Source organism: Taudactylus pleione, unplaced genomic scaffold (assembly GCF_031769625.1).
Source record: "Taudactylus pleione unplaced genomic scaffold, aTauple2 ptg000245l, whole genome shotgun sequence".
In the NCBI taxonomy this organism is placed as follows: Eukaryota; Metazoa; Chordata; class Amphibia; order Anura; family Myobatrachidae; genus Taudactylus; species Taudactylus pleione.
In genome coordinates this window covers 2,414,867-2,430,687 of record NW_028284647.1, presented here as the reverse complement: position 1 = coordinate 2,430,687, position 15,821 = coordinate 2,414,867, and the positions used below count along the sequence as shown (strand labels likewise).

The 15,821-nt window shown below is 43.3% G+C and overlaps 1 protein-coding gene across 1 annotated transcript in view; it reads right to left on the bottom strand.

Annotated features, from left to right (window-relative positions):
* The window catches only part of CCDC90B (coiled-coil domain containing 90B), an 80,607-nt gene that overhangs the window by 19,568 nt on the left and 45,218 nt on the right, over window positions 1-15,821 (bottom strand). The window contains exons 5-6 of the mRNA XM_088479804.1: window positions 13,486-13,527; window positions 10,521-10,592 (exon numbers count right to left, since the gene is read on the bottom strand). Of these exons, the coding sequence (XP_088335930.1) occupies window positions 10,521-10,592; window positions 13,486-13,527 (114 nt within the window). The remainder of the gene's footprint in view (window positions 1-10,520; window positions 10,593-13,485; window positions 13,528-15,821) is intronic.

Sequence of the window (15,821 nt, the reverse complement as noted above, 5' to 3'; positions counted from 1 at the left end):
ATGCGGATGCAAACGGTGTAGTGCCCACTAGGGAAGTACTAATGCATTGTCCATGGACAAGGGCAGAACTAAATTCCATCATAAATGATTTCCCTGATCCAAAAAAGGAATTAGCCAAATCTCAAAGATTTTTGAGAAATTTGGGTAGTTCTCATGAGCCCACTAATAAAGATTGGCGTGTAGTGTTAAGGGCCTGTCTACCACGCAATACCGACGTGACAAAATTTATCACGGATTGTGTATTGGATGGCGACGTTCCCTTAACAGACCAAGTAAACCAAGGTAACATTTCCCGCATTGTGATCAATTGGGTATATATTTTCCAGTAGTAGTTAACTGGAACAAAATCTTCACAATCAAACAAAAGGAGAGTGAAACTGCAGAAGACTATTGCGATCGGGCTCTGCAAGCTATCACCCAGTACACTGGGATAGAAGATATTAAAGATAGCATTCAACACAGGGGAATGATAGTCACGATATTAATGGACGGTTTAAAAGAGAATTTAAAAACTCGGGTTCAGACCTCACAGCCTGGCTGGAGGGAACTTACAATAGATAACCTCATAGAGTCTGCCATAGAACATGACAAAAACATCTCAAAAAAGAGGGAGACCCAGAGCGAAAAATTAATGGCTGTCAGTATACAAGCTCTGAAGGGAATGACGGTAACACCACAGCCAACAGACACGCTTGCACTTGCACACACACTCATGTCAGAACAAGTTGCTCTCACTAACCCCACTCAACAACAAACACAACTCTATCCTACTAACCCAATGCAACCACAGGTCCCAGGATATCCACCTACTTCTTATCCCCCACAATACCCTTACCCTCCCTATCCTTACCCATATCCACCACCTTTACCCTCTGCTCAAACTCCACAACAACACATGCTTTCACCTGAATCACGGACATGTTTTAATTGCAAACAAACAGGACACTTAAGTAGAAACTGCACAGTAAAAAGAGTATGGACCTCACACCAAGGGAAACCTGGATATCCCCATAAGGGATATGCACAGAGATCAGCAAATATTCAGCAAGCACCAGCTCCAACTGTAGCCATAAATGCTTTATTGGAGAATGGTAGCCAACGATAGGGGTCAGGTCATACCTGTAGTCTACAGATAGTCAGGTTAACGGGAAGTACTAGGGAAGAACCGGTCTTGATGGTTGATGTAGCTGGTACTGAATATCCTTTTCTTGTAGACACAGGGGCGACCAAGTCAGTGATGAAATCTCCCGTTAATTTACAGGTGACCAACGAGACAATACCAACAATGGGTGTGACAGGTAGAGTGGAACGTTATCCTTTAACAAAGTCCGCAGAGGTTAGTATTGGGCCGTTGCATACCAGACATTCTTTTCTCCTGGCTGCCGTGGCTCCTACTAACCTGCTGGGCAGAGACTTGTTATGTAAAATGGGATGTGTCATATATTGCACCCCTGATGGTGTATATTTAGATATCCCAGAGAGAATGATATACGAGGTGCGGGATATGTTAGACACTCCTCAAAGGATAATGTATCACTCTACCGTTTTAAAAGAAAATCCATCACAAGTAGATGAAATGTTGTCCCAAATTCCAGATTCCCTTTGGACAAAAGATGGACAGGACACTGGATTAATGGCAAACGTAAGCCCGGTAATGGTAAACTTAAAAAGCGTTAGGCAAGCTCCAAAAATTCCCCAGTACCCACTAAAACAGGAAGTAGAACTAGGGGTGTTTCCAATAATCGAGCGATTATTGCAACAGGGAATTTTAGTTCGTACAGCTAGTGTAGCCAACAGTCCCATCTTTCCAGTAAAGAAGAGTGGTGGGAGGGGTTATAGGCTGGTGCAAGACCTTAGAGGTGTTAATAAGGTAGTAGAGAGCCAATTCCCTGTAGTGCCGAATCCAGCTGTCATCCTGATGCAGATCCCACCAAATGCAACCCATTTCACTGTCATTGACCTCTTCTGCTTTCTTCTCTGTGACTCTCCACCCTGACTGTCAGTACCTATTCGCATTCACATACAGAGGTGTGCAATATACATGGACACGATTGCCCCAAGGTTTCATAGACAGCCCCAGTATTTTCTCCAAGGCATTGCATGACTGTTTACAAGCTTTTCAACCTGCCAATGGATCAGTTCTAATTCAATATGTGGACGATTTATTGCTATGTTCTGACTCTTTTATGTCATGTGTGAATGATACTAAACTTTTGTTACTTCATCTCTCGCATACAGGACACAAAGTGGCTAAGGACAAGTTACAGCCGTGCCAGCCCAGAGTAAAATATTTGGGACACTGCCTAACCCAGGGGTTACGACATCTCACAAATTATAGAATCCAGGCCATACAAAACATGACACTGCCGCAGAATCAACAGCAAATTCGTACCTTCTTGGGAATGTGTGGATATTACCGAACGTGGATCCCAGGTTTTTCTATTTTGGCCTTGCCTTTACAGGAACTAGTCTCTTCCTCAAAGCCCAATCGCGTCACACACACTGAGGAATCAGAACAGGCTTTTCTTAATCTTAAGGATAGTCTGACAAAAGCTCCTGCATTGGGAATACCCGATTATGAAAAACCTGTTGATTTATATTGTACGGAAGCCGATGGTTGTGCTGCAGGTGTCCTTACACAAAAACATGGTGATGCCAGTAGGCCCGTAGCATACTACAGGGCCCAATTGGACACGGTAGCAAGATCACTCCCCACCTGTTTGAGAAGTGTAGCAGCTACCGCTTTATTGGTGAGTAAAAGTGAGGACGTAGTATTGGGCCATGATATGATTGTCTACACTCCCCATGCTGTATCTGCTCTGTTGAACGCAGCTCAAACCAGACACGTCTCCACGGCTAGGTTCACCAAATGGGAACTAGCACTAATTGCTCCTGCAAATATTACTGTTAAACGTTGCAGTACGCTGAATCCAGCAACATACCTACCATATGTACAACATGATGTACAAAGGGTGGAAGGAGAGGAGTTGCTGGCGGGAGGTGAGTTCAGCAGACATGATGACACTCACGATTGTATGACATATCTGAATCAGACCTTTACTGCTAGACCTGCCTATTAGGGATGTGCAGGCTCGGTTCTACTCGGTTCCGTTCGTTTTTTTTTCCAGAATCTTATTGGGTTTCAGCTGTCACGAGTTTTGGATAGCCAATAAGATTCAGTAAAAAAAACCGAACGGAACAGAGTAGAACCGAGCCTGCACATCCCTACTTTCTATACGGATGGGAGTTGTCATAGACAAACAGACACAGGTGAATTATGTACAAGTTATGCTGTTGTAAATGACACAGACATCATGGAAGCTAAACCTCTCTGTCCTCCTCACTCAGCCCAGGTGGCAGAGTTAGTAGCACTGACTAGAGCATGTGAACTGGCAGCAGGCAAATCTGCTAACATTTACACTGACTCGAGGTACGCGTTCGGGGTGGTGCACAATTTTGGGGCTCTATGGCATCTGAGAAATTTTATGACAGCAGCAGGCACACCAGTTGCACACTCCCGACACATAAAACATCTCTTAGAAGCAATCCAACTGCCCAAGGCAGTGGCAGTAATTAAATGCAAAGCCCACACATGTGAGGATGACCCGGTGTCACTGGGCAACAACATAGCTGATGAAGCTGCAAAATGGGCAGCAGGGTTAAAAATGTCTTCCCCGATTGATACAATTATGTCATTCCAAACCATTGATATGCTGAAATTAATTGAGATGCAAAATTTGTGTTCAATTCAGGAAAAATCCATATGGAAGTCCAAGGGGTGTGGGCAAGAGTCCTCTGGGCTCTGGAGGGACGGACATGGTAAGCCAGTAGCCCCCAAGGCATATTACCCCAGCCTGGCTGAGGCAGCACACGGTCTGACTCACCTGGGCAAACAGGGTATGTGCAAGTTGGTGAGGGCATACTGGGGCGCACCAGGTTTTTCTTCACAAGCAGAGAAGATAGCAATGTCCTGTCTGACCTGCTTGAGAAAGAACATAGGGAAAGCTATCCCTACCGAACCGTCCCACATTCCTCCGACTGATGGACCTTTCCAGGTGATACAAATTGATTTCATCCAATTACCACCCTGCAGGAACCTTAAGTATGTACTAGTGTGCACAGACGTATTTTCTAACTGGGTTGAGGCCTACCCAGCGGCCACTAATACTGCTGCGTTTACTGCCAAGAAAATAGTTCAGGAATTTGTATGCAGGTACGGTATCCCTAGAATCATTGAGAGTGATAGGGGTACCCATTCACAGGTGATGTTTTTCAAAATATGTGTAAGCTGATGGGTATTAATAGCCGACTTCACACCCCCTACCGACCGCAGGCCAGTGCCAAGGTAGAGAGGATTAACGGAACTATTAAAAATAAGTTAAGTAAAATCATGGCAGAGACTGGACTAGGATGGCCAGAAGCGTTACCTTTGGTACTACAAAGCATAAGGACCACTCCTAGGTTTCCTCTGAATCTGTCCCCATTTGAAATACTATTTGGCAGACAACCTCATTTGATTATAAGTCCCCAGGAAGACTTGAAGGGTAACAACGAGGTAACTGTAAAGTATCTTATATCAATGAGTAGGCAGTTAAAGCAACAGCAGCAGAAATTGAAATTGTTGTCTAATGATATGCCTGAAACTAACTGTCATGATGTTGAACCAGGAGAATATGTAATGATCAGAAATTTCTTGCGTTCAGGTTGTTTGACTGATCGGTGGGAAGGTCCATACCAGGTGCTGCTGACGAGTACTACGTCTTTGAAGGTGGCCGAGAGAGATACCTGGGTCCATTCCACTCACTGCAAAAAAGTCAATCAACCGGTGGAGAAACAAGGAGGAGACAAGGCTGATAGTGTAGACCTGTCGCTCGCGAACTTGTTCCGGGAGGATTGAAAAGGTTGTAGTGAGATACCTGAACCGAGAGAAATTTGGCAGGACTTGTTGTTAAAATGGACAGGCCTGCTGTGTTCATTCTCATATTCTCTTTTAGAGTGTTCACCATCCTGGTCAGTTCGGGAATATCCAGTGTCTGTGATGGGGGACCGATTGAGGAAACAGGAGCTCATGGCAGTGCTGATGGAGTGGAGAAAGGAGGAGTGCAATGCCAATCAGGGGAGTGTCTGACCAATCTTAGTACTGTTATTGTTAAGAGAGCTGTCATTCCGGATACTCGGGGAAGGCGTGGAGGTTTATCGTCTGAAGATTCCTGTATTTGTGAGTTTTGTGGGTCCCTAGTTGATGAGAACTGTATCCAACGGTGCCAACCTAAATATAACCCGTACTGGGGAGGGTATCCTTAGAGGATTATCACAGCATGGTAGGCAAAGTGTTAAATCAAACTGATTGCTGGGTGTGTTCACATGTGCCACAGGGACAGCATAATGTAGGGTTGGTGCCATTTCCGCTGAATATCACGGAAATTTTAGATTTACAAAAAGGGAAAACTTTGGATGGAAAATTCCTCTCATCCAAACCACCTCATTTCAAACTCTATCAATTCCAAGTAGATAGATCACTTTTATGTTTGAACATAACCAACCCCAATAAACCCGGAGGTTGGGAAGTGACGGGGAATAATCAGACGATGACCTTCTCACAAAGAGCTGATAATGAGTCCATAAACTATGATCTGTTACGCTCAATTAAATCAAGTGGAAAACATTTTAGGTACCGGTATACATTGAGTTCCACCAAAGAAATGATTGGTAAAGTACCAGATGGTTATTGTGCTAAAATAATACAACCCGAAACTTGCATATACCAAATGGAAGAGCCTGAGATAGGATTGTTTGCAAGAGAAATGTGTTTAATGATAATGATGCATGCCATTCCTTATGTTCTCCCTGATAATGTATATTTTATATGTGGAAGAAAAGCGTATAAATGGCTCTCCCCGAGTTCCGAAGGTTTGTGTTATCTGGGAAGAGTAGTCCCAGAAGTTATGATCCTCACACATTTTGAAATGTTGGGAATACATAAAAACACACCGTCACCATATCTTCACACGTAATATGAACACAGAGGCAAGAGAAATATGATACCTGGTGATATGCATAAAGCCGCTCAGTTAATCAGTGAGACAACTGGCTTCCAAGTTTTAGTCGCCCTGGATCCCACCAGAATTGCTAGGGGTACATAAAATTTTAGATATATCCAGGAACTTGCTAAATTAATAGATAATATCACCGAGATGTACGATGACACATTCAGATACGCGGGGAGAGAATTGCAAGCGTACAAGAAAGAACTAGTGCAACACCGGCTAGTGTTGAATTATTTAACCGCTGTTACTGGAGGGTATTGCGTAACGTTAGCCACCCAATTTGGAGTAAAATGTTGCACTTATGTCACCAATGATACCAGCGTCCCTAAGGAGGTGATAGACCAGAAGATAGATGAGATTCTGCAGCTAAAGTGGGAATTTCGTAAGAACCATAACGCATCAGTGGCTGAAGCAGGGGAAAAGATAGAAGGATGGGTGTCACGGCTGAACCCAGTTAAATGGTTCTCGGGTCTAGGGGAATGGGTCCAGGAAGTGATCGCCAGCATAGGCAAATTCTTGATCCTTATACTGATTGTCATCATAATAATTGGCATATGCGTCCGGTGTGTTCCTATTGTGTTGAAGTGTGGAAAATGTAAAAATAGAGTAAAACGAAAGAATGAAATTATGATGGTGGTCAGAAATGATAATATGTATACCAAGGTAGATACAGAACTGCATTACAACCCTGAGCTAGGAAGTACCATCATTTAAATGTATAATATTTAGACATGCATAGAAGATATTATTGAAATGTTATTTATAGAACACCTCAGATAATGTAAAGTCTCAAATTCCCCTTCAAGACTGCTGTTATAAGACTGGTGCATTCCCACACCTGTCACATGATCTCCCAAGATCCGCGGTGTGCGTATAATAGTAGTTTTATGTCCCCACCCAGAGACACATTATTGATGGATTAAAGAACACCTTGTGCCATCCCAGAATAACACTAATATGTAAATGTAAGCCTAAAATAAATTTATATAATAGATTGTGATAGCATGTTGTTTGCTATCAAAGGGTGGACTGTCGAAGCTGAATAATTGAGTAAGACAAGTTCAGTTTAAAATTCAGCGACACCATCTTGCGACTGGCCGCAAGACTCCATTTTTGAAATGCGATCGCAAGACGCCATTTTGCGAATGGCCGCCTAAGCGCCATTTTAGATAAACTCACATTTTAGTACATGTGGCGATAATACCATTAGCATGATGCAATGGCATCTGTGACCATTATCATATGAAGCAAGTGGCCAGGTGACAACTGGCTTGGGTAGATAAGTTTCCTGCATAGTGTTTGTTCACTACGGGTGGTCTGGCTAGAATAAATAAGCAAGCTTCCTGCAATGACACAGGAAAGGTGGGAGGGCCTGCTGACTGGACATGTAGAACTATCTAACCCAGCATGCCACACTGCTAAAATGTTCACTCAGAGACAAATGCATTTTCATACACACATTAAATATGTCTTTATACCAAACCCTGAATACCCACACATTTCATAATCATACATAAGGTTCAAAAGTGTATGATTCAAGAAGGTTCAGTTAGTTTAAATGCTAAGAAATAAAGATATTTGTTAACTAAGGAATTATTCAAGATAAACACGTCATTCTTGGAGTTGTTCTGATGCAGTCTCTTTCCACAGTTTCCCGATGCTATCAGTGAGGAGATCGCATTATGCATTCTCGAGTTATGGACCGCAGAACCTACAAGCAACCAAAATGTATATTTTAGATTCAACTGTTAGGATGCTGAAGAAGGCGTGAGGAGGAAGACCCCTAGCTGTTAGAGGCAGGGAAAGTCTGTTTAAACCAGCCTGTTAGATGCACTGGAACAGATGCTTCACCTCTGAGAACCAATGACATCAGCAACAGACATACTTTTTGTCTTGTTTATACTACGGGGGTATAAGTATGGGTGCACGGACACTATTTGGGAGTCTTTGTGCTGAATACTGAATGACGAGGGGTCTCTTGCTGAAGCCTATCTCTGGGTCCAGAAGCGCCTGCGTACGTATACTGTACTTGTGGTCTGTATGATTTACTTTTGCGCCTAAATTGTGTCTTGATCAATTGCGTGTAACTGTCTGAACTTTTACCTGAACATCACTTGTGCTTTGGAACCACAGGTTCTATGTCTAAGTCTTTATTTATGGTGTGACCGCGTATGCAAATTAGCGTCATCCTTAGAGGTTTATAGGAAGGATTTTAGAAGGTACAGGCAGGGGTACATAGAGGTTCATTTCTAATATTGTTATATCTGTCACACGTATTATATTTGTAGTAACTTATAATTTTATTTCTGGGCTTAGTCCAGACATCCAGCTTATAATGATAATCGCTTATCACTCAGTCACACACAAAGGAGACACCTGTGAAAATCACCTTCCAGTCACCAGTCAATAACACTAAAAGCTGACAAGATATATAGAGAAAATAAGAGAAGGCATTAGACAAGAAAAGAAAGAAAACTGTTACAAATAATAAGTGTATCTGTTTTATTCACTTAGGGCCTGATTCAGAGCCGGACGCTATTTGCGCTCGCTCGTTCAGAAAATAGGGGTGGCTATTCAAATGAACCGTTCGCTGTTTGCCGTCTGTTCACGCCTCTAGGTCTGAACGAGCGAACAAAACTTGCGGTCGTTTTTTGAAAAAATACGCCCCCTGGCCGCTCGCATCCTACGTCATGTCCGCTATTTATTAGATTAATCGAGTACATCGACCAGCGTATGAACTGCTCGCTATTCTTGTGGTTGGTTTTTGCTACCACAATTTTGCGAGCAGTTCTGGCTATAAAATAACCCAGTGACGTGGTCAATGACGCTGCTGTATTAATTATGCACACCCTTAAAATGCCCATTTTGACCTTTAAGCACGCCTGCGTTCTGATCTCCACTCCCCGTTTTCAAGCACCTTCCCCTGTTACCACCCACATACGCCTCCTCCTGTCACTCAAAATAGCAGGCATTCGCTATTTAGCGAACAAACGATTTTCGGCCGCACTGACTGGTTCGCGCATGCGTATTACGATACGTACGCATGCGCAGTTGGGCAAACATCGCTCGGAGCGAACGAGCGGCCGCTTACGAGCGGCTCTGAATCAGGCCCTTAAGCCCCTAAAACTGTCAAACTGAAGGATCAAAAGACCTAGAGATCAACAGAATACTTTGCTTTCCAAGATCAACACAAATCCTATCTGCCTGAACTTGCTTAATTATTATTAATGTTCCGCAGCGCCTTACAAAATACATAAACAAATAACTTGACAAGTGACTTACAGTACAATATAGGACCAGGACATGGATAATATACATTGCTACATTAGTGACCATAACACCTAGATATGCAACAGAGCGTAAGCAACCAAGTGTTAGGTGCCCTGGTGGGGAAGTAGATGAAAGTAAAGTAAGGAGAAGCACAAGAGGGTAGAGGGCCCTGCTCGTAAGAGCTTACATTCTAAAGGGGAGGGGCAGACAAACAGGGGTGACACAGATGGGGTAAACAGGGAGGAAGGAGCATGTTGCAGCAAGTTACAATGAGAGCTGGAAAGCTTTGATGAAGTAGTGGGTCTTGAGAGCCCGTTTGAAGGATTGTAAAGAGATGGAGAGTCTGATGGGAAGAGGGAGAGAGTTCCAAAGGTCAGGAGCAACACGGGCAAAATCTTGGAGGTGGGAGTGGGAGGAAGTAATCAGTTCATTACTAAGCTCATGGCTGACAGTGCCCACAACAGAGGCTAGATTCCGGGGGTACTTATAGTATTAGTAAATATGTAAAACAGCACAGAGCAGAGGTGTCACCCGGGGCACACACGGACTATCCCTGCTCGTCAGACCAGCGCCCCGTCCAAAAAGGGGGCATGACCTAAAATAAAGGGGGTGTGGCCTTGCAGGGGTTCCTGATGACTTCACTCCGGGGACAGGAAGCATAAACGGAGACTGGGCAGTCTGCACTGTCGTCTCCTCTTCTATGACAGTTGCCGGGTGCTGCGGGAGAACATCACACTGCAGCACCCGGCTCCTGTCACTGCAGAGGAGCCGGCATTTTGGTGTCACTCCCTCGGAGGGTAACACCTGAGTGAGGCCCGCACCCGCCTCATGACGCCACTGGCACAGAGTGCGTCTGATGCTGAGTCACACGCAGAAGGGCGGGCAGCAGCGTCTATTGGCGGTCACCCCCGTCTGTGACTTTACGCAAATGCTGCTACAGACTCATTCCAAAACTTTTGTGCAAGTGCTGTTGTAAATAATCGCTCATCTACGCGAACTTCGGGCATTGCATGTGCATCGTGTGCCGCTCAGAATCAGGCCCACTGTAACCTTACACCACATGTGACGCACTGGTAATATCCGTTTTAGAAATTACTGACTACAAATGTTTGTACCATCACCCTTATAGCCACCAGGTGGCAGCAGAGACCTGTTAATTCCTCTCGCTTTTTAGCAGAGCCTTATAGCCCAAGAGCTTATTACCAGATCAGTGAGGCGGCTTCTTTCAAGGTTTATATCCAGTTTGGTATCCGCACGGATCTGATTAGTTTCGTTCTTTAAAAGATGAAGAGAAGACTTATCAAGCATGTCACAGATACAGCTGCACCAAGTTTTAATGAATGCATTACAAAAAGAAATACATAACTGGCAATTACAACAGAAATGGATGAAACTGCAAATAATAGCTCGACACAGGCTTGAAACAATATCCAGATATCTACTGCCGTATAAGTTTAATATATACTTTGATTAATGGAATACTGTTATCATTTCCAAGCTGCCATTTTGTAACATGCCTAAAGCCAGCCTGAACAATAACTGCTCCAATCTATACCGATGCATGACAGATTATAAAACGGTAACCATTCAACGCTGAGAACGCCAGAAAACTGGTTGTGATCGCTTGATTTGAATATCAGACATGTTCACTCGTCCAGACCGTCGTTCTGCCGATTTATGGTGCCCATACACCATTCAGTGTATGCAAGCATTCAAAATCGTTCCATTGATCCGTTACCCCCGTTGGTCTGATTATCAACTTTACATTATTTAGTGTAACCCTGATAAAGCTTTAATTAAAACTTATATTTAACCATTCCACTATAGACAGCTAATATGGCTCCTCCCACAACTTTAGGACAGTGGAATGATGGGTAATGACCAATGACATAAATGAAAACAAACTTTGTACAATTCAGCCCACACCGCATTTACGCAATGCAAGTCTCCCTAGCGGTCAGTCACTTTTGTGTTTAGCTGGGTACACACTAGGACGACGTATGGGCCGGATCGTCCGATGTGTACGGACTCTCTGTGTGCGCTCCCACAGTCGCATGCAATATCGTGGGATCGGTCTGTCGCTCATTACTGTACATCGTCCTGCTGTGTACCTGCAGTAACAGGCCCATTGGCTGCCATATCGTTGGGGTACACAGCTTTTAGTGCAGAGGTTCCCAAACGCCGTCCTCAAGGCTCCCCAACAGTTCAGGTTTTAGAGATATCCATGGCTGAGCACAGGTGACAATTAGTACCTCAGTCAATTTGATTTAATCCCCTGTGCTCAGCCATGGCGATCTCTAAAACATGAACTGTTGGGGAGCCTTGAGGACGGCGTTTGGGAACCTCTGGCTTAGTGTGTACCCAGCATTAGAGAGACAACATACTGTGCTCCTAACATGGCGACCTGCTGCATGGTGGACATATTAAGAGAATAGAACTATAGTTATGTCATGTGTACTATTCAGGTCAGTAAATCCGCCATTTTATTTGCACATGGAAAATGGGGCATTTACTGCCTTTTTAATTGTATAAAACGCTGTATAATTTTGCACCAATAGTGGCCACTCTCCATATTTTCCAGGGACAGGATTTTTGGGTCCCTGAAAAATTGGGGGGAGCCCATACTTCTTGCCACATTAACTCTTTATTTCCTGGATTCAGATAAGCATTTAGAACCTTTTTTTAAAATACTTTATTTCTTTCTAAAAAAGAAAAAAAAAAATTATAATTTTTATTCCTGAGTTTTATTTCTGTCTTGCTGCATTTCTTGGTCCATATGATTTTTCTAGTGAAGTGGACAAAATGTTTCATGAATTGTTTTTTAATTTTTTTTTTTTTAGTTTCACCTTTTGTAATAAATAAATTGTATTTTACTTATAAACTATTTATGTACTTCTTGTTATTTATACTCTGCACGTTATTTGCACTTTATAAGGTCACGTTTACACATATATATATAGATTTTTTTTTTTATCACGCTGGTCAACAATTTCACTATTTGCACTTTAATCCTAGTATATCACCAATATTACATTTTTATTGTTTTAAGCTGACGCCTTTATATGGAGGTATTGCGGGGTTTTTTTAATGGGTTTACAGGCAAGCCTGAGCCTGGTTATTTAATTATTTATTGACCTTTATTTGTAAAGTATTTATTATTTGGTGCTGCTCCATACATTTTCCCTGAAAAAGTTTACCTGAAAATTTTGGTTCTTGGGGAAGTCCCTGTTTTTCAGTAATCTCCAACTGCAGAGTACGATTCCTCTTACTTTGTATACCTAATGCAATTCTCACCGGTTACTCATCTGGGCGTTGCTGGTGAGTATTATTGAAGAATAATGATAATATAGTGAAGTCCTACTGTATAAGCATATCATTATGAGGAAGCTCCAATATTCACCTATAAAATACTGTGTGTGACCCTCCGCCGGCTCAGTGGCAAACAAGCACTTGGACATTATTTTAAAATGTTTCCAACGCTATAACTGCCCTAAATAACAGATCTAACAACGTAAAACTGTTTTATTAGCTGTGGCAAAAATTGTTGCTGAACTTACCTATTGCTTAAACAGGTCTCACAAAACTGTCTAAAAAACAGGGCTAATTCCTTGCTGAATATTTGTTACCAATTTGTTTTGCGGTGTAATTTTGGGTTCAGGCTTTGTAGAGTTTACGTACCACGCGTTTTGTCATGCAGGTTTCAATTTACATGGTGCATCTATATACTGTATATTTTTATGTTTATTCCTGATATTTAGACAAGCCAATAGTAGTGTATACATTTTATTTAGTAATCAGGTTTTAAGAACAACTCAAAAAAATGCATAACTAAAGTTTCCTTATTTTTCTAGGAATGTAAAATATTTCAACTGCAAAGCTGCACAAGTGCGTTTTCCCTTCACGGACGGTCCTACAATTGTATCTGCGCAAGGTCATAATTAGATGGTGCTGGTTTATAAGGGGGTAGAGAGATCGGGTGAATTCAAAATGTGCTTTATCCCTTGGGAACATCTGAAGAAAAAGCTGTTACTGTATGATTTTTGGGAATATTTCAACTCCAGTAATGCTCTATGTTAGCAATGTTAAGCTGGATAAGACAGAAGAGCAATCAGTTGGATATAAAGCTTTAAAGACCTTTTACGCAGGACGGAGACTGTCGGCCACTTACCATGAGTTGCTGCTTAACGTACTCTAATTCAATCTTCATTTTCTAAGAAGACAACAAATAAAGACTTAGGACATCCACTCACACATCAGCACTTACACAAATAAGCCGGATAAAGAAACCCCCCCCCAAAAAAACATGACCATTGGTATGTCATAGTTACATATCGTTCGTGGCCTCTTAGTTACGCCTGTACTCTATCCTCAACATTCTCTGGGGATTATACAATAGTGTCCGAGCGCTGTGAAGCAAAGCGATTCCGGCAATCTCGGCCACAGATTTCAAATATCAATAACTTAAAAGCCAAAACCAACCTGGTTTTGCCTTTTAAAATGAACGCCGTTATAAATCTGCCGCCGAGATCGGCAAAAATCGCACTGCTTCAAGGAGCTCGGACCCTGCTGTATAAAGTCTACTGTCTTTATCTGTGTTGTGTGCTGTATGCTTTTGATATTCTATCTTTTGGGCACATATATTTCTGTGTAAGACGGAGATTGTTAATACACCCCCCCTGGCAGCCATGAGTGGCCCGTCTAGGTCCCCTCGTCTCTCTCTACAGAACTATCTGATAAGAAAGTAAAGTGCTTCTACCTGCATTGGGGAAGGGGAGTGGAGCAGAGAGATGGGGATGGGTGGAATTTTTTGTTATACGTGTAGTTAAGATACAGTAACCTGATTGTGTAAGTGTGAACACTCTTTCATAAAAGCTGTGTTCAGAGTTAACCTATTCAGTTCAAAATAAGGTAATTAGCAGGGTATAAAGTCGGGAAGCCGGTGGACCTAATCTCGACAGCCGGCTTCCCGACTGCTTTATCCCGGTGAGGGTTAAATGACAGGCGTCTAAATCTAGATGTTTGTCATTTTACCGACGCCGGGAGACTGGCGCCCGGCATCACGATCGAAGTGATGCCGAGCGCGGACTGCTGCGGGGGGGGGGGGGGGGGTTAGGGTTCCCGGGGGGGACTTAGGGTTAGGCACCCCCCCGGGGAACTTAGGTTTAAGCGGCGGGGAAGGGGGGGTTAGGTTTAGGCACTAAGAGGAGGGATTAGGGTTAGGCACTGGGGGGAAGGTTAGGGCTTAGGCACCCCTAAGGAGGGCTAGGGTTAGGGGAGGGAATTAGGTTAGTGAATACTTACCTTAGGGATGATCAGGATTTTCACCCATGTCGGGCAGCCGCTGTCGGGATTCCAACCGCCGGACAGGAGTCCGGCGGTAAATCATAGTGATTCCATTAGCAGACACCTGCCAGCAATGACAGCGATTGTGATAAACTCCAAAGTAAAAATCAGATGTCCCAGCAGGATTTCCTTGCCATTGTCTTACACGCATCCTACTGGGACAGTCCTGATCGGAAAGGAGCTTCAAAACCTCTACAGGATGTAACGGACCAAAAATAACAATCAAAGTAAGGGTATGGAAGAATTTCAAAGCAGATACATGTACCAGGGAACGCTGCAAGACTATCATCAGTAAGCGGAGAGAACCTGGCACAACAGGGGCCTTGCCAAGATCACAGGACGTCATCTCCAAAGCTGGTGACGGGGCAAGAAGGACACTCATCGGGGAGGCTACAGTAACATTACAGGAGCTGCAGGAATTTCTGGCAGGAACAGATCCCTCCGTGCATGTGACTACTGCCCCCCGCATCCTGCAGATGTCTGGCTATGGGGTGGGGGTGGCAAGACAGAAGCCACGTCTCGCCATAAAGAACATCCAAGTCCATATAAAATATTGCAAATAAAAAATACAATCAGCCTGAACCATGAGGGAAACGCTCTCATCTTAACTTACGACCAACGTTGACCTTTTTGCCCTTAATTCTAAAAGATACATTTGGCGTAAAGACAACACAGCTCATCACCCAAAGGTCACCGTACCCGCTGTTCATTTTCTAGATATGGGAAAGTGTGAAAATTGTGTTATTGTTCCTTTCATAGCGTGAGGGGAATCGTGCGCATTTATATATATACGAGATACATGGCGGGAGTGGAATCAGCGCCTGGAGACACGTCATTTACAAACGCTTATTAAAAATGCCAATGTATCAGGACTGACAATGTCTGTCTTATAGAGCAAAGATCTGAGATGCCAATTACAGGATGTATTATAGGACGTCTTTGATCCCGAGTGGCAATTTGTAGAGGTCTGCGCACAGCGCTGGGAGACCCATTCATACACTTATATTCACTGTAAAAGTGTATTTATTACCCTGCTATAGTAGTTATTACCCTGTGCGCTTATGTAACAGACCGCCTATTTCTCACTATCGCAGGGTAACACATCACTGCGTTAGAGACGGGGAGGTGATAATAAAACTCTGCGCACAGCGGAATTGTATG